Source organism: Stigmatopora argus, chromosome 15, assembly GCF_051989625.1.
Source record: "Stigmatopora argus isolate UIUO_Sarg chromosome 15, RoL_Sarg_1.0, whole genome shotgun sequence".
Lineage (NCBI taxonomy): Eukaryota > Metazoa > Chordata > Actinopteri > Syngnathiformes > Syngnathidae > Stigmatopora > Stigmatopora argus.
The window spans coordinates 15,151,398-15,177,550 of record NC_135401.1 but is presented as its reverse complement, the minus strand read 5'-3'; the positions used below and the strand labels follow the sequence as shown (position 1 = coordinate 15,177,550).

General features: G+C 41.2%; 1 protein-coding gene across 2 annotated transcripts in view; it reads right to left on the bottom strand.

The window, feature by feature from the left end:
* Positions 1–25,941, bottom strand: part of mapkbp1 (mitogen-activated protein kinase binding protein 1) — a 96,935-nt gene extending 70,994 nt beyond the window's left edge. For both annotated transcript variants that reach the window (XR_013305115.1, XM_077620609.1), the window contains exons 1-7: positions 25,529–25,941; positions 12,875–12,966; positions 9,726–9,788; positions 9,603–9,660; positions 9,363–9,533; positions 2,073–2,210; positions 1,822–2,004 (exon numbers count right to left, since the gene is read on the bottom strand). Coding sequence is in view for 1 of the 2 variants with exons in the window: in XM_077620609.1 (XP_077476735.1) it covers positions 1,822–2,004; positions 2,073–2,210; positions 9,363–9,533; positions 9,603–9,660; positions 9,726–9,788; positions 12,875–12,966; positions 25,529–25,681 (858 nt within the window). In the remaining variant the exon portion in view is untranslated. The remainder of the gene's footprint in view (positions 1–1,821; positions 2,005–2,072; positions 2,211–9,362; positions 9,534–9,602; positions 9,661–9,725; positions 9,789–12,874; positions 12,967–25,528) is intronic.
* Positions 25,942–26,153: the final 212 nt, after the last annotated feature.

Genomic DNA, 26,153 nt, shown 5'->3' with positions numbered 1-26,153 from the left:
TATATATTTATTCATGTATTTATTTATTAACTTACTTTCTACCTATCTATTTATGTCTAAAATGCCTTTCCTATTCCTGCATCCTCACCCTCTTGCTACTGTGACAACGAAATTTCCCGAATACGGGATGAATAAAGTTATCCAATCCAATATTATAATACAAAATATAGCACTGAATCAACTTACGAACAAATTCAACTTATGAACAATCGCTCGGAACCTAACTCGTTCGTAAGTAGGGGAGCGTCTGTATCGTATCTTGTGCTGACCCGGCCCGCCTGTCAAATTTTTAAAGTCAATGTGGCCCCCGGGCCGAAAAGATTGCCCAACCCTGGGTTAAAGTTTAACCCATTGTCTGCTTAAACGTATTTATGCTGAGGAAAGCCGTGGCCAAGTGTCACGACCTGAACCGCAGCCATTGGTGGGTGAAATTGCGTCGCGGGGGCAGGGGATGGCCTGTGCGGTCATTAACAGGGACATTGACGAGTTAGTAGGTCGATGTGCACCAAAACAGATCTTCAGTAAATGCAACGCTCGGCAATACACGAGGAATTCAACGAGAAGGCAGCGGAGGAGGAAGCAGCCACCATTGCAACAGCACAAATCAGAAAAAAACGGGGGAGAAACGAACTTTCTGACTTCGTGGAAAAACACCTATTTTTCGGCCCTGATAGAACGGGCTCTTGCCGCCATCTGGCAGTCAAACACGGGTATTACGTCTCCCAGTGTAACGGCTGCGGAGGGAAGGATTTCAGCGGCACAGGGCACATTTTCTTATGCTTTATATATTTTAAGACATTTCCTTATAATTTTCTCTCCTTTTGTTTCCTCACATATTTCATACAAAATTGGCACACTGACCAATTTTAAAGGGTTTAGTTGGTAGTTGTGTGAGGACCGTGGAACGAATTAGAGAATTTACATATAAAGTACTTACGAAATTTTCAAGTTATGAAAAAAGTTCTGGAACCAATTAATTTTGTAAGTAGAGGTACGACTGTACTATATTTACAGTGGATGAGTGGTTAGTGCGTCAGTCTACGATTTCCTCCCATATTCCAAAAACAAGCATGGTAGGCTGATTGGAAACTCTAAATTGCCCTTGAGTGTGAGGGTGAAAGGTTTTCAGTTTCCTTGTACCCTGTAATTGAATGGCCACGGCTTCAGGGTGTCCCCCGCCTCTGGCCCGAAGATAGGCTTTTTTCTAACGTTTTATACAAGATACGTACGATTTTTTCTTGAATTTCATTCATTGACGTCAAATAAATTTTGTTTAGTATTTTATCTATTTATCTTTTCTCTATTTTGAAATAAATTACCGTATCGGCCGCATTCGCTTGCATCATGAAGTCACGACGACATTGTGTCATGACGTCATGGCGCCATTGCGTCCTGACGTCATCGTGTCATGGCGGCGTCAACTTGCCGTATCGTGCATGTCGTGTTTTTATGCGCATATAAGCCATACCCTCGATTCAGTCGTCATTTTTTTCTCTGACAAAAGCGGCTTATATGCGAGTAAATACGGTAATATGACAGGAACTATTGTGATTTAAATGATTCAAATTATTCAATGACTGATCATTCGCTCCGAGGTCCTCCTAGTAGTCTAAATGGATTGGACGTCTATTGCCATCCTTACTATCCTGATTCTTCACTATCAATATTGGAGACAAATCACTAAAAATGCCATGTATGGCAAACATGTTATGCTGGATGACCGGACTTGGAGGCAGAGTCAATTATCTGCCCATGAAACCGAAAGACTTGTGATTAGCACATTAGCACACTAATCCCATGTCCAAGCAAATACATACTCACATGTAGCTCCACCCACTTATGGAGCATGCGCCGCTGGTCCAGCTGCACCAGGAAGCCTGATGTGCTGATACAGAAGGTGGCAGATGCCTGTTTTCCTCGCCCACACGCCACATCACAGAAGAAGTTGTTCTTGAGTTCTCCCAGCAGTGCGGAACGCCCCAGCAACGGCACAGCAGTGCTCACCTTTGCAGAAATGGTCAGTCAAGCAGGCATGCTGACGTCTGCTTTAATTTTCCCTGGCTGGTGCTCACCTTGGAGGTCCTGCTGTGATCCATGTACCAGAACTTGACGTGGCGGTTCCCCGCAGTCACGAAATAGGACGAGTCGTGCGAGAAGGATACAGCCGTAACTTTACTCGACACTTTGTTGGCTGCCACCACTACACCTTTCTACACAGTCAACATAACAAAGGCTACAGCGACATTCTAATACAGAGGTACCTCGAGATACGAGCTTAATGCGTTCCGGGATTGAGCTTGTACGTCGATATTCTCGTAACTCAAATGAACGTTTCCTATAGAAATGAACTAAAAACAAATTAGTTTGTTCCAACCCTCTGACAAAACACCCAAAACAGGATATTTGTTGGAAAAACATTTTTATTTGTTCTAATTCGATCTATTGACAAAGTAACAAATAACTAGTGGTTTAATATTACTAAAATGTGTTTAATAGTACTAAAATTATACAGATTTCGCAGGGGGAGAGAGAGAGACGGACAGAGAGAGGGGGGGGGGGGACTTTTTGCACGGCAACACACTCGTAACATAACATAAACAAATTTAAATGAACTTGGATTACGATGCAGACACTCAAAAATAAATTTAATTTAACCTTACACTAAACTTAATTCTAATTTTGTTTTAAATTTTGATACCTTTCTTCTTCCGGCTTGGCTTCATTTGCCCCGCCTCCACCCTGACTGCATGGCAACGCGCTCGTAACATAACATAAACAAATTTAAATGAACTTGGATTACGATGCAGACACACAAAAATAAATTTAATCTAACCTTACACTAAACTTAATGCTAATTTTGTTTTAAATTTTGATACCTTTCTTCTCCCGTCTTGGCTTCATTTGCCCCGCCTCCACCCTGACTGCATGGCAACGAGCTTGTAACATAACATAAACAAATTTAAATGAACTTGGATTACGATGCAGACACATTCAAAAATAAGTTTAATCTAATCGTACACTAAACTTAATTCTAATTTTGGATTTAAATTGTGATACATTTCTTCTTGCTTTTGTATTTCCTTCAAACTATTCCCAAAATGATGCACACAATGTCCTCACAATAGGATAACGCACGACCACTTGCCAACGAGAAGTAGTATATACGCCATTCGCACTGACTAACGGGAAAAAAATACTGTGCTCGCAGAGACATAACACGAGGGATTTGCGACCACAGAGACATTACACGAGGGAAGTGTGGGGAGAGACAGTGCCCATGATGTTCTTATGAGCAGCCTCTCGCGTCCGCTGTCTGCTCGTATATCAAAATTTGTCTCGTATCTCAAGATAAATATTTGCTAAAAATTTTACTCGTATCTCAAATTGCTCGTATGTCGGGGCACTCGTATGTCGAGGTACCACTGTACCATTTGTTGAGACATCGCTTGTCCAGGGACTAGTAATGTCCCCCTGGACTATTATCTTATCGAAGGAGTGCATCCTTCTTTATAAAAATTCGAATGAAAATTATTATTTTTCCCCTTTTTAAAAATAAATAAGTAAAACATTTTTAATCCAAAAAATCTGATATTTATTTTTTCAATTAGTTTTTTTTGTCCAAAGATATTTTTTTTAAATAAATAATACTCTATTTCATGCTTTCCAATTTTATATTTATAGGTCTGGGGTTGAAGTCACTGAGGTGAGCTCCTCGGTGACAAGGTCACAGGGTTTGATAAGATCCTTCCGGAGTTTCTAAAGGTTATGGATGTCGTGGAGTTTTCTTGGTTGACACAACATCACATTGACATCGGGAACAGTGCCTCTGGATTGGCAGACCATGGTGGTGGTTCCTCTTTTTAAAAAAGGAGACTGGAGGGTGGGTTCCGGTTATATGGAGAATCACTCCTCAGCCTCCCGGGGAAGGTTTATTCAGGGATACTGGAACGGAGGGTCCACCGGGAGATCGAATCGCGGATTCAGGAGGAGCAGTGTGATTTTTGTCCTAGCCGTGGAACAGTGAATCAGCTCTATTCCTTCAGCAGGGTTCTCAGCAATGTTCCCTCTAATTTTTTGTTTGTCTGGGCAGAAAGACAACCTCCCTGAGCACACTGAGTACCGGTATGAGCAACATCATCATTGCTCGCTCTGGGCACACACCAGTATCACACCTGCCATAAGCAGGTGCATGTCTACTACACATAAATGATTTAGTAATAATAAAATGTAATGATTAATATCTATGAATGGGCGGCCCGGCGGATGAGTGGTTCGCACGTCGGCCTCACAGCTAAAAAAAAAATAAAAAATAAAAAAATTGGGATTTTATTTTGTGCGTTCCATATGATTTGCTGTGCGCAGAGAAGACGAGAGTAGTGCGCACGCGCAGCTTAGAGGGAACATTGGTTCTCAGGGGTCATGGGCATTTGCCTAATCAGTCTAAGTGTGCTTTGTGGAGTTGGATAAGGCGTTCTGGAGAAGGCGTTCAACCGTGTCCCCCAAAGGAGTCTTGTGGGGGGTGCTCCAGTATGGGGTACCGGAATAGCTGATACGTGGGATCTGGTCCTTGTATGACCGGTGTCAGAGTCTGGTACACCTAGCCAGCAGTAAATTGGATCTGTTTCCAGTGAGGGTTGGACTAGATAGAATATCTAGACGCAGCCGTGGCGTTGAGGGGGTCCAATTTGCTGGCCTCAGTATTGCATCCCTGATTTTTGCTTGATGTAGTTCAGTTGGCTTTATCATGCCATGATCTCTAACTCTCACTGAAAGGATTCGCAACCGAGTGAGAAGTGGCCGGGATGAAAATCAGCACTTACAAATCTGAGACCATGGTCCTCAGCCGGAAATAGGCGGCATGCCCTAGCAAGCACGGTCAGGGATGAGGTCCTTCCCCAAGTGGAGGAGTTCAAGTATCTTTGGTTCTTGTTCACGAGTGAGGGGAAAAATGGAGCGGGAGATCGACAGGCGTCTGCAGTGATGCGGATTCTACATCGGTCTGTCAAGGTAAAGAAGGAGCTGAGCCGACACGCGAAGCTCTATACGTATTTACCAGTGGATCTACATTCCTACCCTCATCTATAGTCACGAGCTTTGTGACCGAAAGAACAGGATCCCGGATACAAGCGGCTAAAATTAGTTCATCGCAGGATGTCCGGACTCACCCTTATAGATCGGGTGAGAAGCTGAGTTATACAGGAGAGCTTACAGAGAGAGTTATATAGGGTAGATCCGCTGCTCTTCCACATCGAGAGGAGCCAGATGAGTTGGCCAGGGCATCTGATTAGGATTCCTCCCTGGTAATGAGTTCCAGGCACATCTGACCGGGAGAGGCCAAGGGGCCGACCCAGGACACGCCGGGGAGAATATGTCTCCTGGCTGGCCGGGGGACGTCTTGAAATCCTCCCGGAAGAGCTGGATGAAGTGGCCAGTCTATGGCATATATTTCATGGTTACCTGTTCTACATAATACAAGAAATTTAAGATACGAGGGAAATTCAGAACAAATTTTTGCCTTGAGATGAGGCAAATTTGAGATACGAGCATATGCGGCCGCCAAGTGGCTGAGTATGCGAGAGGCGGCTTATGAGAATGGCATCGCTGTCTTTCTCGCCACATCTCCCTCGCGTGAAGATATCTACAGGTTGCATTTTTTTGCATTAATCGGTGCAAAATTAAGGTAAAAACAATAGGTCCAGAGCAAGCCAGTGCAATGAAGAGCTAACCATCATTTCCAAGCTCCGCAGTGACATTCATCACGAGATGGAGAGCCTTCGTTTAATATGGTTAAAAGATAAACAGTTAGCAGGAGATACCGTGACAGAGTAGATAATCTACGAAAAAGCCAGCGGAATCTACATGAACTTGAAAGCAAAACAAGCATCTGAAAAAGACAGCAGTGGAACTCTTTAAAGCAGGGGTCTCGAACTCAATTTACCTGGGGGCCGCTAGAGGCCGAGTCTGGGTGAGACTGGGCCGCATCAGGATTTCCACAAGAAAAGCACTGATAAAACTTTCCAACGTTATCAAATATCTTTATTTTTTAACAAAAAATAATGAATTAAATAAATTAACTTAAAGATGAATAAAAAATAAATCAATCAGTAATATAAAACCAAATAATACTAATGAGCATACAGTAGATATACACTGGCTGGCTAAGTAGAGAAAATGAATTATTTTTATTCCGTTTCAAATGTCTGTATTAACAGCTCTTTAACCTTTAACTTTCTGAACTTGAATGGAACATTGAACATGAAATATTCTGAACACGGCTTCTTTTGCCTACTCCTTGCTGCTAGAGACCTGGCAGCGCTTCTTCTCACATAGTCACATTTGGCTTGAGGGAGGAAGCAGTGGAGACCCTCAGTAGAGCTTGAAGATGCTCATCAGTAAGTCTGGACCTGTACTTGGACTTATTGAAGTTCAAGGTGGAGAAGAGCTTCTCACACAAGTATGTGCACCCAAAAAGGCACATGGTCCGCTTGAACCTTCGGGAAAGTTCAGGGAAGCTGGGGGTCAACTCTCTCAAAAATTGCCCAAGCTTGTCTGCTTCTCCACTCACCTCCCTGAACTTGGCTTTGAGTGCAGAGTTGCACTGCAGGTCAATGAGCTCCATTTGAAGCTCAGGAGGGGCATCTTGCACATCAAAGGAGAAGGGGTCCGCAAAAATTTGAAATGTGGCTTTGTGTGTCTTGAAGTCTGCAAATCTGTGATCAAATTCCTCCTGTAGCTTCGAAATGGCCTCAACATACTTCTCACCACTGAATGGTGTGCCTGCATCCACGAGAGCCTTGCATGCTGGGAAATGGCAAAGGTTTGTCTGAGAGAGCTGGGCTTTCCATAACACAAGTTTAGTGCAGAATGCTCTCACGTTGTCATAGGCAGCACTGACAAGTTGCCCCTGGCCTTGTAGCTTCTTGTTCAGTACATTAAGCTCATGTGTGATATCAACAAGAAAAGCCAAGTCCATGAGCCATTTGGGATCACTTAGCACAGGATCAATCAACTCACAAACGGCGTAGCTAGCTTTGACTGCTGCATTACTGTCTTTGGTAGCCTTCTTGAAGAGATCCTGTTGCCTCAGAAGACGTGTTTTAAGACTGGCAACCTGGTTGGCTCTCTCATCTCCCTGGTATTTTTCGTACTCCTCAGCATGTCTCATAGTACAATTACGTTTCAAATTGTATTCCTTGTGCACCGCAACTTTTTCAGTGTAAATGAGACACGTCGGGGTGCCCCTGTGTTCAACAAAGAAATATTGCACTCCCCACTTTTCTTGAAACTGTCTGTGCTCATCACCGACCTTTCTCTTCACGGCAGGCTTTGAAAGAGACATCTCTGGGGCTCTGTAATATGTTTTTCCACTTGGAATGAGTCTCGGGTTGATCTTTCACATTCAGTCGCGCGGGTTTGTGGCGCATGTGCACTTTCGCTCTCCGTTTCAATCGCGGAAATGGCTACAGACACTGACACAGGCTGGATCACGGATCATAGCGCCTCATTCAGTTCTATGCTGAGAGCAGTGGAGGAGTGTGCGCGCCGAGCGGAGTGATCGGCCTCACGGCTTCTCCTCCGCCCAGCTGATTGGAGGAATGAATGAGTGAGTGAGCAAGGCACTGGACAGCCCGGCCGATGTCCCGCCCTCCAGAGCCGTATACCTCACCGTGATTGGTTCATTCAGCTCCGAACCAAAGTTCCCTCTAATTTTTTGTTGGTCTGAGCAGAAAGACAACCTCCCTGAGCGCACTGAGTACCAGTGTGAGCGACATCATCGGTACTCGGATGATTCGCTTAAAGACGTTTCGCCGACGGACGTTTGACAGACGGGCAGGTCGCCGAATGGACGTTCCACCGAACGTTCATTCGGCCGAACGGAGGTTTCGCCGAAACGGGATTCGAACGCTCGCCCCGCCGGATCGTGTGTGTACAAGTTTTTCAACCTCGGCCCGCGGGCCATATACGGCCCGTTAGGATTTTTAATCCGGCCCGCCGCCGGTGTTTTCCAAATTATAGTAAAAATCAATGTTCGTCTACCATCAATGGCAGTCCGGGAATAAGCACTCTTGGGCAGGCAGATGTAGCAGAACCGAGCCGTAAAATGACAGCAATCGGGTCAAATCCATCCTAAAACAGCATTTAATGATTAAATACAAATACTGGATGATATCACGATGGAGGCAAAAAAACGTCTATAGACGTCCATTTGCCAAACGGCTCAAAATGCTCTCAAATTCGGTTAAATCCAGCTGAAAACAGCGTTTAATGATTAAATACAAATACTAGTATTTGTATTTAATCATTAAACTAACAAATACTAAAATACTAGTACGAGTCCGTCTGTCAAACGTCAGTCGGCGAAACGTCTTTAGGCGAATCATCCGGTCACGACATCATCATTGCTCGCTATCGGCACACCAGTATCACACCTGCCACAAGCAGGTGCATGTCAATGTTCCCTCTAATTTTTCATGTAAAACAAGAAAAACATGAGTGGACAGAGCTACTGCCACTGGCTGCCACTTAAACGGCGCCATCATGGGGAAAGGGGTAAAAAAAATAAAAAATAAAAAAAAAAAAAAAATAAATAAAAAAAAAATAAATAAATAAAAAAAAAATCTATATTTCATATTAAGACGGGGGCCGCAAATTATCGTCCCGCGGGCCGCAGTTGGCCCGCGGGCCGCAAGTTTGAGACCCCTGCTTTAAAGGGAGTCGTGGCGAGTTAGAAAATTTTAAAAAGTGAACTCGGATCCACTTGGTTCTGAGGCATGGAGAAGTAGCAAGTTCCAACTCAAAAGCCACGGTGTAATACATTAACACCTTTGCCTCGGTTATAGCACAACAAAGTTACACTTATTTAAGTGTGTATGTATCGTTATCGAAGTTCATTTAAGGTAAATTTAAAGTTTGTTTTGTTATGAGCGCGTTGCCGTCCATCAAGTCTCTCTCCTGTCCTCTCTCGCTCTCTCCTCTGCACACTCTGTGGCAAATGCTGCCGTCTGTCTGTACTGAAAAATCTCACATTTTAGTATTGAACATCGTAAGCACTAGATAGGTATTTGTCACTTTTTGAGTAGGTGGTGAATTAGCACAAATAAAAAGATGTTTTTCCATTGTAATATCCTGTTTTTGATGTTTTTTTTCGAGGGTGGAAACAGATTAATTTGTATTTAGTTCATTTCTAGGGGTAAACTTGATTTGAGATACGAGTAAATTGCCAATGAGCTCATTAAGCTTATATCTCATGGTATTACTGTAAATGAAAAAATGTTTTTCTGGGAAGAACCTTGACTCAGAACTCAAATCTTTTGTTAATTTGGTTCTCACGTCCAACCATTTTACCATGCAAAATGTCTTACTTTCCAGTTCCACACTTGCACCGTCATGTCGTGCTCGTAGCCCACACTGACGATGTACTTGACGTTGGGGGAGAAGGCCACGCAGGCCACACCATATTTGTGTTCCTGAAGCGACGCCACCTGCATGCCACTGCACACTTCCCACACACGCACCGCCGGCATGTGACCACTCTGAGGATGAGGCAAGGACCAAGAGTCATATCGGCGGTCACATAACAAGTGAGATGTTCAGAAACTCACCTCGCCCGTAACCACATGCTTGCCATCGGGTGAGAAAGCCAAAGTTGTGATGGTCTTTCTACAAAGACGTTTACAGTGGTTTACGATAGCAACTGTGCCAAACGTGACTCAAGATGAGTTTACCGTGAAGTGTTAAAGATGTGACGTTGTTTGTTGTTGCGAGGATGCAGCAGGACAACAACACATCTGCAATTAGAATTTATCATGTGAAAATGTGAAATCCATCAGGTTGAAACATGAAATTCAATTTTTTTTTAATTTATCCTATTAAAGGGCATTTTAGGTTAAAAATGTTTAATTTTCCTCGTTAAATTATAACATTTCTCACGGTAAAAGTCGAGTGTTAAATATGGATAAATAATAATAAAATAAATATGAACATTTATTAGGATAAGGAATGTAATTTCCATGTTAAAACAATAAATTTACCAGGTATTGGCAGAAAAAGTTTTGAAAATAAAATTGGAATCTACTGAATTCCTGTAAAGTCAGCAGTGACTTCATCTCCCCTTTCTGTGACACCACTGGCCCACATATCACATGCTTAGCCTCTCCCCCACCAGCAGTTGATTGGCCGGTCGGACAGGGCGGGAGAGGACAATTAGGACAGAGTGAAACATTCCCAGCATTCCCAACACCAATGCTGCCATTACACTCCCCGTGATGGTGTTCACCCGCGTGGAACAAATCAACTGTTAATATGCGTTGCGCCGCAATAAATGCCCATAGTTTTTGGAATGTGTGTACGAGTGTGATGAAAACATCGTGAAACATCTGAAATGAAATGTTAGACCAAAAAAGTTTGAAATCATCATCATGACGCAGATTAAAAAAAAAATCAATACTTGCAAGATTCCCTTGACTCCTGTCATTTGTTATCTAACTCATCTGCGGCATACACCTTTTTCAGCTTGTTCGTCGTGGAAAACCAGCGTAGTCAAAACTACTGTATTTACTCACATATAAGCCGCCCGTGTGTATAAGCCACACCCGGAAAATTGCCTTAAAATTTTAGAATTTTACAATTTCTCGCGTATAAGCCGCCCTCCTAATTCCCAACTTTCACCTCCATATTCATGGTTTTAATAGGGAGTACAAATGTAACTTTGAAGGGAAAATCTTCAGAAAAATCATCACAAGTGGCATTTCTGAGACACTGTATGAATCAAAAGCACATTACATTGGTACCTCGTCATACGACCGCTCGTCATACAAAATGCTCGTCTTACGGGGGAAATTTCGATCGAATAATTCGCCTGTTATGCGGTCAAAATTTCGTGATGCGACCAAGCCAGGTCTTTTTTGCATATCTTTCGTGTATAACAATATTTACGAGCACGGAACGAATAATTCAGACGAGTTCCTCCTAGGACTAGGAAACGCACAACGCACATGCAAAAAGAGGGCTTTCTGGGTAATGAAGTATACTCCTGCACACAACACCCATAGGCAATGGCAACCTTTCTCAGAATAAAACTTCATTACCCACAATCACTACGTGGGAAGCTCAGCTATGTCATTTCCTGTTATTCTTTCTTAGGAAAGGTCCCGCGATCGTTCCTTAAAGACTATTTCTCGTTGGCAAGTGGTCGTGCGTTATCCTATTGTGAGGACATTTGTGTGTATCATTTTGGGAATATTTTGAAGGCAATACAACAGCAAACAGTCCATCGATAGCGAACGTGAGGGCGGAGGCGTGGCAAACCGCCAACCCGAAAAACGAAGGTAACAAAAGATTACAACAAAATTAGAATTCAGTTTTGTGTAGTTACATTAAACGTATGTTTGAGTGTCTGTATATATTAATCCAAGTTAATTTAAATTTGTTTGATCCGTTTACGAGTGCGTTGTCGTGGGAAAAAAACGAACCCCCCACACCCCCAAACGTCTCTGTCTCCCGTCGGCGAAATCTGCCCAATTTTAGTTAGATTAAACACATTTTATTACTATTAAACCACTAGTTATGTGTTACTTTGTTAATAGATGGCGAATTAGAAGAAATAAAACATTTTTTCCAATCCAATATCCTGTTTTTGGTGTTTTTTCAAAGGGCTGGAACAAATTAATTTGTTTTCCATTCATTTCAATGGAAAACGTCCGCTCAAGTTACGAGAATCTCGTCATACGAGCTCAGTTCCGGAACGGATTAAGCTCGTATCTCGAGGTACCACTGTATTAGGGTCAACATCATAAGGAAGTTAATATGCCTATGCCTGTCTTTGTAAATGAAATATCAAATTATTCAATTTGAAAAAAGAAATAAGTTTATCTTGGAGAGAACCTGATGCTTTCTAATTACAGAAATTACAATTTTCTTATCAGAAGTTTAAGATGTTGTGGGAGCCGTATTGCTTCTAATGTCAAAATATCTCAATTCTTTCGATGGTTCATATTACTCCAATAGTTGTCACTTTTGAACAAGAAATACAACGAAAAAATAATAATATTAGCGCGTTATCTTAGCGTTGCGATATTCTTTGATAGCGGTGGGACACGTCATCTACCCAGATACTCCGGCCAGAGAGTGAGACGAAGGCACACAGATAATCCTTCAACTTCTTTAATATCAAATCCAAGTAATTGACAATGTAGAGCATTCTTCTTTGAGAACACATTCCAGTCAACTTTGATGAACTCTGAATCAAACGCCACTGGAAACGTTCGTGGTGCTCTCTACTAAAGACTACAACTCAAACTACAACTACAGGACCCCAAGCTGTCCGCCTAGGTACCTGAACAAAAAGAAGGATATAACCTGCCTTTTAATGAAAACAACGGAAAACATAGGACATTTATAACAATTAAAGTGAAATTTTGTTTTATTTCCAAATTAAGGCTACTTTTTTCACGTATTATGCAAGATACATACGTTTTTTTCTTGAATTTCATTCATAGACGTCAAAATAAATTTTGTTTAGCGTTTTGTGTTTATCTTTTCTCTATTTTGAAATAAATGAAAGTATCGTCCGAATTTGCTTGCGTTGTAATGTCACGCGCCGACGTAACGGCGCCATTTTGAAGCGACATGATCGTGCCGCAGCGCCATCAATTTACAGTTTTTTTGCATGTCAGGTTTTTATGCGCATATAAGCCATACCCTCGATTCAGTCATCATTTTTTTGTCCGACAAAAGCGGCTAATATGCGAGTAAATACGGTAAATAAAGAATACAATTTGCAATTTGAGCTGAACTTACAATTCATCACTAAAAATTTACGACCACTAGAAACTATATGCAACAACAGTAGTGAAAGAGTGGGAAAAACTCTCACCCGGCAGGATACGCTAACAATCCACTACATGGGTCGCATGACAGCGCTCTGTTGCCGGGGGCTGTGATGCCCAGAACTTTCTCCAAGGTAATCTGCGAAGCAATAAGAAATGGTATAGTCTTATTATCCGGTCAGCACATCAGTCTTGAAGAACAGCCAAGACTTCAAAAACAACCAAGTGTTGAATTATAGCGAAATTGTGCCGAAAGTAGTTCACAAAATGATATAAAATGTAAAAAAAAATAAGCGTAGAACAATTTAAGTCAAACTGTTATTATCATGTTTTTACATTCATTGAAAGTGTTTTTGCAAACAATCAGTAACCCAAACATGTGTCACACTGAAGTCGCACTTGCATGTTGTGCATGTCAGTCCTTTTGGAGACGGCTTTAACATGGGATATTTGGTTGAATACGAACCAATAAACTTATGCGAGTGGCTGGTTTTCTTATTAGAAGTTTCATCCAAATAGCCATCCACTTTGCACTTAACATTAACCGAGCAGGAATACTGATAAGACTTATTTCCTTCAGAAAAACCCTGGAAATGCTAAGATTTGATTCAAAACAAAAGAATGGTGGGTTAGCCAGCCTTAATAATACTTACTTCCCCTATGAAGAAACTAAAATGGTAAAGCGATAGAGGCTAGCTATGCAGTCGATTCCGAATCGATTGCCACAGACATTTCATCGCTGGATTCGCTCGCTCTCAAAATTATAATCATGAGAGAGTTTACTGTTGAAAGCGATCAACCACCTCACTGTCATCTTGAATCGGACGTCTACCGCCGTCAATGGCAGCCGGACGTCCGGGTACCGATGGGATAATGAGCTTTTTTATAGCAAAAAGAAAAATCCAAGGATGACCAGGAGAGAAAAACATTATACTATTTTGAAGTGGTGTTCATTGAGCCTTATTTAACTCAGATTAATCTCTGGAAGAAACTCAAACTTTATCAAACCTGGGGATTGAAATGTAAGAAAAAAGACAATTGAAGGTGAAAATTTATTTTGAAATTTACTTTCAACATTAAGAACACATTATTATTCAACGAAAGAAAGCAGTCTTTAAATTGAGAGTGATGAGCGGCATGTTACCTCAGCAGAGCCAGGAACATCATAGGGGACCCTTACCACCCTGGTCACAATCTGTTCCAGCTGCTGCCCTCTGGCAGACGCTATAGGTCCCACAAAGCACGGACAAATAGGCTTAAGGACAGTTTTTTCCCCACATCCATCAGAACTCTAAATTTGCGGTAACATAACACACATTCCCTTCTGAGGTAATATGAAAAGATGTTTGGGTGGTGATCTGCCTCCTACTAGCTGACTGAAGGTAAGTGAAAGACAGTGAGAGGTAAGCGACCTGTATCCATAACAGCAGAATGCCAAATTACAAGTCTGTAACTATCACTTTTTTAGGTCTTTTGCCGAGTAAACACAGCTTATGGAGAAGCACCACCAATTTCGTCACACGCAGTTTCTGGGTGTGATGACAAGTAGGCTTTTTTGTTGTTGATAATGACGACAGGGCCTATGTCCGATTATTATTAATTAAGATACTGTACTGCTGCTGTGCGTACATGTGCAAGTTGCTATTTTTAACACAGTAGAGAAACTCACATTTCAGTGGGAACTGTGTTGTTGTTCTCCAAGTTACACTCCAACAAAGGTCTAGACTAGTGCGTCATCTATCGGGGAAACGAGGGTATTGCAAAGGCAAAGGGCAAAATGAATTAGGTCATTGATTTTGACCATAATTTGGACAAAATCGGCGGGCCAGATTAAAAAGCCTAACGGGCCGTATATGGCCCGCGGGCCGTACATGGCCCGCGGGCCGTACTTTGAAAAACTTGTACACAACGCCAGTAATACGCAACTTATTGCTAATTTTGATATTAGATATTTAGATATTAATGCTCTGACATTGTCAATGCAATCAATGACAAACTCTCTCTCATGATTATAATTTTGAGAGCGAGCAAATCCGGGAGCGAGCGAATCCGGCGACGAATAACATGTACACACACGCCAATAATACGCAACTTATTGATAATTTTGATATTAGATATTTAGATATTAATGCTCTGACATTTTCAATGTAATCAATGACAAACTCTCTCATGATTATAATTTTGAGAGCGAGCGAATCCGGCGACGAATAACATGTACACACGCCAATAACACGCAACTTATTGATAATTTTGATATTAGATATTTAGATATTAATGCTCTGACATTGTCAATGCAATCAATGACAAACTCTCTCTTTCTCATGATTATAATTTTGAGAGCGAGCGAATCCGGCGACGGATAACATGTACACACACCAATAATACGCAACTTATTGATAATTTTATATTAGATATTAACTAACTATAAATTAACTATGACTTTATCCACGGCACTTGTAAACGAACAAACAAATCTAAATTCACTTGGATAACTATATACAGACACTCAACGCTTAATGTAACTTCACGCAAAACTGAATTCTAATTTTGTTTTAATCTTTTTTTACCTTCGTTCTACAGGTTGACACCACCCGGACGCTCCGCCGAAGTCTTTAAAACGAACGCATCAAGAGTTGTTTGTTTTTGTCTCCCCTTCAAAATGTCTCGAAAATGACGCGTAATCCAAACTTTAGAATTAGCGCGCCACATCACTTGTAGGTTTGCTTTCTTGATGTTGTGTCTCTTGAAGGCACGCGGGTTCTCCGCATTGTACACTAGTAGCGGCTTAATTTTATAGTCACCGCTGGCATTAGCACACAACGCTAGCGTTAAGCGGTCCTTCAGAGGTTTGTGTCCCGGTAATGCCTTCTCCTCTGCCACGATGAATGTCCGCCTGGGCATCTTATTCCAAAAAAGACCAGTTTCATCGCAGTTGAAAACTCACTGGGGGATGTAACTTTCCTGGATGATAATCAAGGCAAATGTCTTGATGAATTCCACCGCGGCTTTCGAATTGGAACTCGCCGCTTCCCCGTGTCGGATCACAGAGTGTACTCCAGATCTTTTTTTAAATTTTTCGAACCAGCCATGACTCGCTTTAAAGGGTTGTGAAGTTGTTGAAGGCTCTCCTTTCGTTGTTATCAAATCCATGTAAATTCCGCTGGCTTTTTCACATATGGTTGACTCGGTCACGCTATCTCCTGCTAATTGTTTTTCTTTTATCCACAATAAAAGAAGGCTCTCCATCTCGTCATGAATGTCATTGCGCCAGTGGGAAATGATAGTTAGTCCTTTGGAAGGTCTCTTCTCCTTAATTGCGTCCTTCTGCCTAAGGATGGTGGACATGGTTGACGTATTCCTCTCGTATTGCCGAGCGAGCTCGGTAACACGTACCCCACTCTCATATTTTTCAATTATTTCGAGTTTCCTGTCCATTGTCAACGGTCGCCTTTTCTTTGCAAAACTCTGCCGATCCATAGTAATATTGTCTACCTGGTATGTAAATGTAGACCAACGTGGGGGAAAAAGCGGGCGGGTGGGAAAATCCAAAGTCCACCCAGTGCTCGTAGATATATTTTAAACACGAAAGAGATGCAAAAAAGACAGTGCCATGGCCACCTGGCTTGGTCGCATCACGAAATTTTGATCATATCTCGGGCGAATTATTCGATCGAAATTTCCGTCGTAAGGCGAGCATGTCGTATGACGAGCGGTCGTATGACGAGGTACGACTGTATACAGACGCTCCCCTACTTACGAACAAGTTAGGTTTTATATATATATATATATATATATATATATATATATATATATATATATATATATATATATATATATATATATATATATATATATATATATATATATATATATATATATATATATATATATATATATATATATATATATATATATATATATATATATATATATATATATATATATATATATATATATATATATATATATATATATATATATATATATATATATATATATATATATATATATATATATATATATATATATATATATATATATATATATATATATATATATATATATATATATATATATATATATATATATATATATATATATATATATATATATATATATATATATATATATATATATATATATATATATATATATATATATATATATATATATATATATATATATATATATATATATATATATATATATATATATATATATATATATATATATATATATATATATATATATATATATATATATATATATATATATATATATATATATATATATATATATATATATATATATATATATATATATATATATATATATATATATATATATATATATATATATATATATATATATATATATATATATATATATATATATATATATATATATATATATATATATATATATATATATATATTGAAGCCTATATAAGTATATTGAAGGTTCATATAAGTGCATTTGTATGTTTAAGGCTTGTACAGTGGTACCTCGACATACGAGCTTAATCCGTTCCGGGACTGAGCTCGTATGACAAGATTCTCGTAACTCGAGGTAAAGTTTCCCATTGAAATGAATGGGAAACAAATTAATTCGTTCCAACTCTCTGAAAAGAACACCAAAAACAGGATATTGGATTGAAAAAAATGTTTTATTTCTTATAATTCGCCTTATATTGACAAAGTAATAAATAACGAGTGGTTTAATAGAAATAAAGTGTTTAATCTAACTAAAATTGGGCGGATTTCGCCGAGGGCAGAGGGGCTTCGGTTTTTTTTTTCTTCCACACAACGCACTCGTAAACAGAACAAACACTCCACCCTCACGTTCGCTATCGATGGGCTGTTTGCTGTCGTACTATTCCCTTCAAAATATTCCGAAAATGATGCACACAAATGTCCTCACAATCGGAGAACGCACGACCACTTGCCAACGAGCAGCAGTCTTATCAGCGATCGCACCGCTGCTCATGGGAGCTTCGGGGGCGCTGGCTAGCGGCTCATTTTAGCTTGTAGCATCTGTGTTCGCATCCCCTCGAACGGCGACTATGATAGAGTTGCTACCGGGGATGCTGTTGCGAGCCAGTGCCCCCGATGTTCTTATGAGCAGCCAACGAGCAGAGTCTTTTATCAGCGATCGCCCCGCTGCTCATGGGAGCTTCAGGGGCGCTGGCTAGCGGCTCCTTTTAGCTTGTAGCAACTGTGTTCGCATCCCCTCGAACGGCGCCTATGATAGAGTTGCTACCGGGGATGCTGTTGCGAGCACGAGTATACTTCATTACCCAGAAAGCCCTCTTTTCCCCGCGCATGGGCGTTGTGCGTTTCCTGGTCTGAATAGCTCATCCGGTGCTCGTAAATATTGTTATACGTACACGAAAATATGCAAAAAAAAATGCCATGGCCACCTGGCTTGGTCGCATAACGAAATTTTGACCGCATCACGGGCGAATTATTCGATCGAAATTTCCCCCGTAAGACGAGCATTTTGTATGATGAGCGGTCGTATGACGAGGTACCACTGTATAAGTAACACGCCTTGGTTTGTACTGTGTATATATATATATACATATATACATATACATACATATATACATATATATACACATATATATATATACATATATATTTATATATACATATACACATGTATATATATGTATATTTGTGTATATGTGTGTATATATGTGTGTGTATATATATATATGTATATTTGTGTATATGTGTGTATATATGTGTGTGTATATATATATATATATGTATATGTATATTTGTGTATGTGTGTATATATGTGTGTATATATATATATATATATATATATATATATATATATATATATATATATATATATATATATATATATATGTATATGTATATGTATATTTGTGTATGTGTGTATATATGTGTGTGTGTATATATATATATATATATATATATATATATACATACATATATATATATACATATGTATACACACATCTATATATATATATATATATATATATATACCAGTGGTGTGCCGTCAGGGCCTTCAGGGCCTTGTCTGCTGGCCTAAGAAATATCTGAATCACAGACCGATATTAATTATATTTTGTTCATGAATAATTATTAAATAATTCCAAATTGTCTGTCAGCTTCCTTTCATTGCTTTCCCCCTGGTTGCACCGCTTCCAGACATGTGTTTTTATATTGAAGCATTTAACCAATCACATTTCAGCCATTATTTGTTGCCAGGGGGTCAGAAATCTGCCTCAAGCTCTTCACAATCAGTTCTGCAGGCTCTGCTGCATTAAACAAGCGTCGATAAGACTGTTGCTTTAACCAATCAGAATTCGATTTGGTGACACCAAGGCTTTCTCGCAGGCGTAGTGATACATCATTGCCTTCTTGCAGGCGTAGGGATATGTCATCGCTTTCACCAACTATGATTGGCTAGTGATAGAGTAGGCGGGCCAAAGCCAGAGTGAGCCAGCCAGAGATCGCAAACTCCACCCACAATGGCCGACGGAGGAAAACAAATGGATTTGGTTGCAGATTTGCTGACAAAGCCATTTTCCAGACAAAAATGGACATAATTAAGAAAGGGTGGTCGACTCCGAAGCTAGCACGCCTGTTACAACCGGGAAAAGGGTTTGTCCGCCACTTTCAGTTCGCTAACTACGAAGAACACTGCAAATTGTAATGCTGGGAGTGCTTGTTATTTGCCACCGATCGACATGTTGTTTGGAGCAACACTGGATTTGCAAATTTGACTTGTTTAACTAAAGCAGCAACGAGACACCAAAGCACTGCCGGACACTTACAAGCAACGGTGCTCTCCAAAACTTTTGGGGAAACCCGAGTGGAGTTACAGTTCAGCGAGCAAGTGCGCAGGGAAACGGAGCGCCACTACGAAAAGGTAAAGAAAAATCGGGAAATCTGAAAAAGTTTGAAAGACTGTTTAAACTTTCATTTCGGGGACACGATGAAAGCGCTGCATCCCCAAAATAAGGAAATTATGTGGAACTTATTTCTCTCATTGCAACCTGGATTTACATTAAAACCCGTCCACTAATAGTGTTTAGTGGCACGTCGGGCAAAATACAAAACAACCTGATCACTGCTATTGCTGAAGTGATGGAGGAAGAGATCAGAAGGGAAATAAAAGTACTGTTTGTCTCTGTAATGGTGAATGAGTCTGTGCGGTGTGCTGATGGATTTAAAGCACATCTGGATGATTTTGAATTTAGTTTTTTTTTGCTTCACACATTTAATGGCATTTTTGTGCATTCAGACATGCTTTTTTCAATACTACAGAACAACAAATTGGATGTACAGTTTTGTATTGCAAGAGTAAATTGTGACAGTTGAGCACGAGAGGAGCCGATATGAGGAAATCTCTGAGGCTACTGAACGCAGTGCGGGTACTCCAAGTGCACAAAGAGGTCAAGCGCAAGTTTCTCACGCGCACTACCACCAACTCCACGACAGGATTCTGGCCAATATTATTTGCCAGACGCGGACCAGAATTCAAGAACACGAAAGACTGATGTTTCTCTCCCTCCTCGACCCGCAGAAGTTTCGGGAATACCAGAAAACTTTCCCACATGCAGGCTTCTCCATCTTAACGCAGAGCCACGGTGCACTTTTCGATCTGCCTCGGTTAAGAACAGAACTGATTGTAATGTATGCCACGGATGATTTTACAGGAAAATCTCCCACTGATCTCCCTGACTTCCTTCAGCAGAAAAATCTGAGTGAGAGCATGGGGCGGCTGTACACATTAGTGGGTTTGACAGTAACCACCCCCGTGTCCACTGCTTCTGCTGAACCGACATTTTCAGCACGAAACAGAATCCAAACTTATGCCAGAAATACAACAAGACAGATTCGACTGTCAGCATTAGCTTTGATGGCGATAGAAAATAACTTCTTGATGGACCTGAAACGCACGTGTAATCTGTCGTGTAATCTGTACGACAGAGTAATTGAAATCTTCTTGAGTAAAGAAAGGAGGATGGATTTTGTGTATAAATAAAAAGATTTTTGGGTGAGTAAAATGTCTATTTTCCTAAATAATATTTAATTTTTAGGTTATTATTGTTCTTTTTATATGTGTCGCAGCTGTTGCTACCTTAAAGGTGTTATAGCCATAAAATACTTATTGAGGGTTGGATTGATTCACACACCACTACTGAAGGCCTAGGTGTGAAATGCATGGCCCGCCACTGATATATACACATTAATACACACTTATACACGCACGCACGCACGCACATACACTTTCACACACGCACGCACGCACATACACTTTCACACATGCACACACACATACACATTCATATATACCAGTGGCTGTCCGTGCATTTCCTAGTGATGCCTTCAGCAAAAACTGTTTTATGGCTATAAAACCACTACTGGAGTTACAGCTGCGACACATAAAAAATAATCAATAAATCAATGCACAAAAATGGGGTAAAATCCACTTCCTAGCAGCATTTATTGATTAAATGCAAATACTGGAGTTTTTCCAGACATTACAACCGGGCCAGGGGGGTGATTTCCCCGGGAAAAGACTGCGATGGACGTCAATGACGAAACTGCAAAAATTGCACTAAAATGGGGTAAAATCCACTTCCTAGCAGCATTTATTGATTAAATACAAACACTGGAGCTTGAATACAAACACTGGAGCTTTTCAGATATCAGAACCGGGCCCGGAGGACGACTTTCCCCGGGAATTTCATACAATTGAAATATTATTTAGGAATACAGTGGTACCTCGAGATACGAGCTTAATCCGTTCCGGGACTGAGCTCGTATGACAAGTTACTCGTAACTCGAGGTAAAGTTTCCCATTGAAATGAATGGGAAACAAATTAATTCGTTCCAACTCTCTGAAAAAAACACCAGAAACAGGATATTGGATTGAAAAAAAATGTTTTATTTCTTATAATTCGCCATATATTGACAAAGTAATAAATAACGAGTGGTTTAATAGAAATAAAGTGTTTAATCTAACTAAAATTGGCCGGATTTCGCCGAGGGGAGAGGGGCTTCGTTTTTTTTTTTCTTCCACACAACGCACTCGTAAACAGAACAAACACTCCACCCTCACGTTCGCTATCGATGGGCTGTTTGCTGTCGTACTATTCCCTTCAAAATATTCCGAAAATGATGCACACAAATGTCCTCACAATCGGAGAACGCACGACCACTTGCCAACGAGCAGCAAGCAGTCTTATCAGCGATCGCACCGCTGCTCATGGGAGCTTCGGGGGCGCTGGCTAGCGGCTCATTTTAGCTTGTAGCATCTGTGTTCGCATCCCCTCGAACGGCGACTATGATAGAGTTGCTACCGGGGATGCTGTTGCGAGCCAGTGCCCCCGATGTTCTTATGAGCAGCCAACGAGCAGAGTCTTTTATCAGCGATCGCCCCGCTGCTCATGGGAGCTTCAGGGGCGCTGGCTAGCGGCTCCTTTTAGCTTGTAGCATCTGTGTTCGCATCCCCTCAAACGGCGCCTATGATAGAGTTGCGACCGGGGATACTTTTGCGAGCACGAGTATACTTCATTACCCAGAAAGCCCTCTTTTCACCGCGCATGCGCGTTGTGCGTTTCCTGGTCTGAATAGCTCATCCAGTGCTCGTAAATATTGTTATACACGAAAGATATGCCAAAAAAAATGCCATGGCAACCTGGCTTGGTCGCATCACGAAACTTTGACCGCATCACGGGCGAATTATTCGATCGAAATTTCCCCCGTAAGACGAGCATTCCGTATGACGAACGGTCGTATGACGAGGTACCACTGTATAGCCATATTTTACTCACCAAAAATCCTTTTTAACTGTACACAATATCCATCCTCCTTTCTTTCTTCCTTTTTTTCTATCGCCATCGAAGCTAATGCTGAAAGTCGAGCCTCTCCTGTCGTATTTCTGGCATACGTTTTTATTCGATTTAGTGCTGAAAATGTTCGTTCCCGGTTGTGACAGGCTTGCTTGCTTTGGAGTTGTCTGACCTTTCTTAATGATGTCCAGCTTTTTTTTCTTGAAAAGTCCGTCTTCAAAATGGCTTTAAATCAACACAACAATATATTTGCTTGTGCAGCTCGCTCCAGATACAGTTTGGTAGCTCTGGCTAGTCCACTCTATCACTAGCCAATCATAGTTGGTGAAAGCGATGACGTATCCCTACGCCTGCGAGAAGTCAATGACGTATCCCTATGCCTGCGAGAAGTCAATGACGTATCCCTACGCCTGCGAGAAGTCAATGACATATCCCTACGCCTGCGAGAAGGCATTGTGGTGTTGCCAACTCGAAATCTGATTGGTTAAAGCAACAGTCTTATCGACGCTTGTTTAATGCAGCAGAGCCTGCAGAACTGATTGTGAAGGCCTTGAGGCAGATTTCTGACCCTGGCAACAAATAATGGCCGAAATGTGATTGGTTAAATGCTTCAATATGAAAACACACATCTGGAAACAGTGCAACCAGGAAAAGCAATGAAAGGAAGCTAACAGACAATTTGGAATTATTTAATAAGTAGTCAAAATATAGTGGACAAAATATAATTAACATCAGTCTGTGATTCAGATATTTCTTAGGCCAGCAGAGAAGGCCTTGAAGGCCCTGGCGGCACACCACTGATATATACATATAGGTATTTGTATGCATGTGTAGTATATGTATATGTGTATATCAGTGGCGGTCCGTGCATTTTCTCGTAGTGCCTTCAACGGGTAAAATCCACTTCCTAGCAGCATTTAATGATTAAATACAAATAGTGAAGCTTTTCAGACATTACAACCGGGCTGGGGGGTGATTTTCCCGGGAAAAGACAGCGATGAACGTCAATGGCGTACCGGCAAACATTGCCCGAAAATGGCGTAAAATCCAGTCGAAAACAGCATTTATTGATTAAATACAAATACTGGAGCTTTTTAGAAATCAGAACCGGGTCCAGAGTATCATTTCCCCGGGAAAAAGACAGTGATGAACGTCGATACGTCCATATACAAAACGGCAAAAATTGCACTAAAATTGTGTAAAATCCACTTCCTAGCAGCATTTAGTGATTAAATACAAACACTGGAGCTTTTCAGATATCAGAACTTGGCCCACAATTGAAATATTATTTAGGAATATAGTCATATTTTACTCACCAAAATCCTTTTTAACTGTACACAATTATTTCGCTTCTGATATTTTCCTCCATCACTTCAGCAATAGCAGTGATCAGGTCGTTTTGTATTTTGCCCGACGTGCCACTAAATACTTTATTAGTGGACAGGTGGTAATGTAAATCCGTGTTTTTCTCAGCAATGAGAGAAAGAAGTTCCACATAATTTCCTTTGTTTGGGGAGGCAGCACTTTCATCGTGTCCCCGAAATGAAAGTTCCTGCTTGGCCAAAAAAATGATGCAGTCTATCAAACTTTTTAAGATTTCCCTATTTTTCTTTACCTTTTCGTTGTGGCGCTCCGTTTCCCTGTGCACTTGCTCGTTGAATTGTAACTCCACTCGAGTATCTCCAAAAGTTTTGGAGCGCACCGTTGCTTGTAAGTGTCCGGCAGAGCTTTGGTGGCTCGTTGCTGCTTTGGTTAAACAAGACAAATTTGCAAATCCAGTGTTGCTCCAAACACCATGTCGATCGGTGGCAAATAACAAGCACTCCCAGCAATATAATTTGCAGTGTTCCTCGGAGCCTGTGATGCAGGGATAGCGCTCGTAGTTAACGCACTGAAAGTGGCGGACACACCCTTTTCCCGGCTGTAAAAGGCTTGCTAGTTTCGGAGTTGACCGCCCTTTCTGAATGATGTCCATTTTTTCTGGAAAAGTCTGTCTGGAAAATGGCTTTGCCAGCAAATCTGCCAGCAAATCTGCCAGCAAATCTGCAACCAAATCCATTTGTTTTCCTGCGTCGGCCATTGTGGGTGGAGTTTGCTAGCTGGCTGCCTCACTCTGGGTTTGGCCCGCCTACTCTATACTAGCCAATCATAGTTGTGAAAGCAATGACGTATCCCTAAGCCAGCGAAATGGCAATGCCTGCGAAAAAGCATTGTGGTGCTGCCCACTCGAAATCTGATTGGTTAAAAGCAACAGTCTTGTTTAATGCAGCAGAGCCCGCAGAACTGATTGTGAAGGCCTTGAGGCAGATTTCTGACCCTGGCAACAAATAATGGCCAAAATGTGATTGGTTAAATGCTTCAATATGAAAACACACATCTGGAAGCAGTGCAACCAGGAGGAAAAGCAATGAAAGGAGGCTAACAGACCATTTGGAATAATAAGTAATATAATATATGATTCAGATATTTCTTAGGCCAGCAGAGAAGGCCTTGAAAGCCCTGACGGCCCGCCACTGGATGTAGATGTGTGTATATATCGTAAATTCAGTCCTTGCCTCGTGATTTTTTTACACCAATTTTTATACTTTAACTGGAAATGAATATGGACTCCAAATATCGGCTATCGACCGTCTCTAACTAGTAAAATCGGTATCGGTCCTGAAGAAATCCATGTCGGTTGAACTCAATTTGTTATCTTTAACCTTGTTTGGCAAGTCGTATCATGCATGTCATGAGGTACGCATGGGTTTCCCTCGGACAAGGGCACATATGACGCCACGATTCTTAAGTCAAAGCAGCACGGCAAAACAGGATGACAACACAACAATTCTTTGGAAGAAGATGGTTGTCTGGCGATTACCTTATTGGCGATATGATATCGATCTGATCGGCCGCGCCCCCTGAGTTTGATGGAGGGGGACCTGAGCAGGTTCTTGATGCGGCGGCTGATAGCGCCTCCGCCGCCAGTTCTATCCCCTCCGCCGCCAGTTCTATCGCCGTCGCCTCCACTCATAGCTTGCTTGCTAGCGGCTAGCACCCCGCAGCATGAAGCCTGACGGCCCGACCTCGCTCAGGCGAAGGCAGGCCAAGTCTCCTCCTGCCGAAGCCTCTGGGCCGGTCTGGTTCAGATCGCACCTTAGATCCGCGGAGAAGAAAAATGCAGTCACGAACTCAATCACACACAAAGATTTACACTTATAGACACGCATTTATGCGTCGGTGTCGCGCAAATATTTCCGCGTAGTACTTTCAAAATAAAAACACAATTGGGAAGTTTGGGAGGGCGTTCTTATTACAAAATAAAGTAGTTACGTAACTGGAATAGTCGTCTAATTTGTATTACAGTAGATCATTGGTTGGGAACATACAGTGGGGGTCGGTGCATTTTCTCGTAGCGCCTTCAACGCATCAATCCAACCCTCAAAAACTATTTTATGGTTATAAAACCTCTACTGCAGCTAGAGCTGCGACACAAAAAATAATCA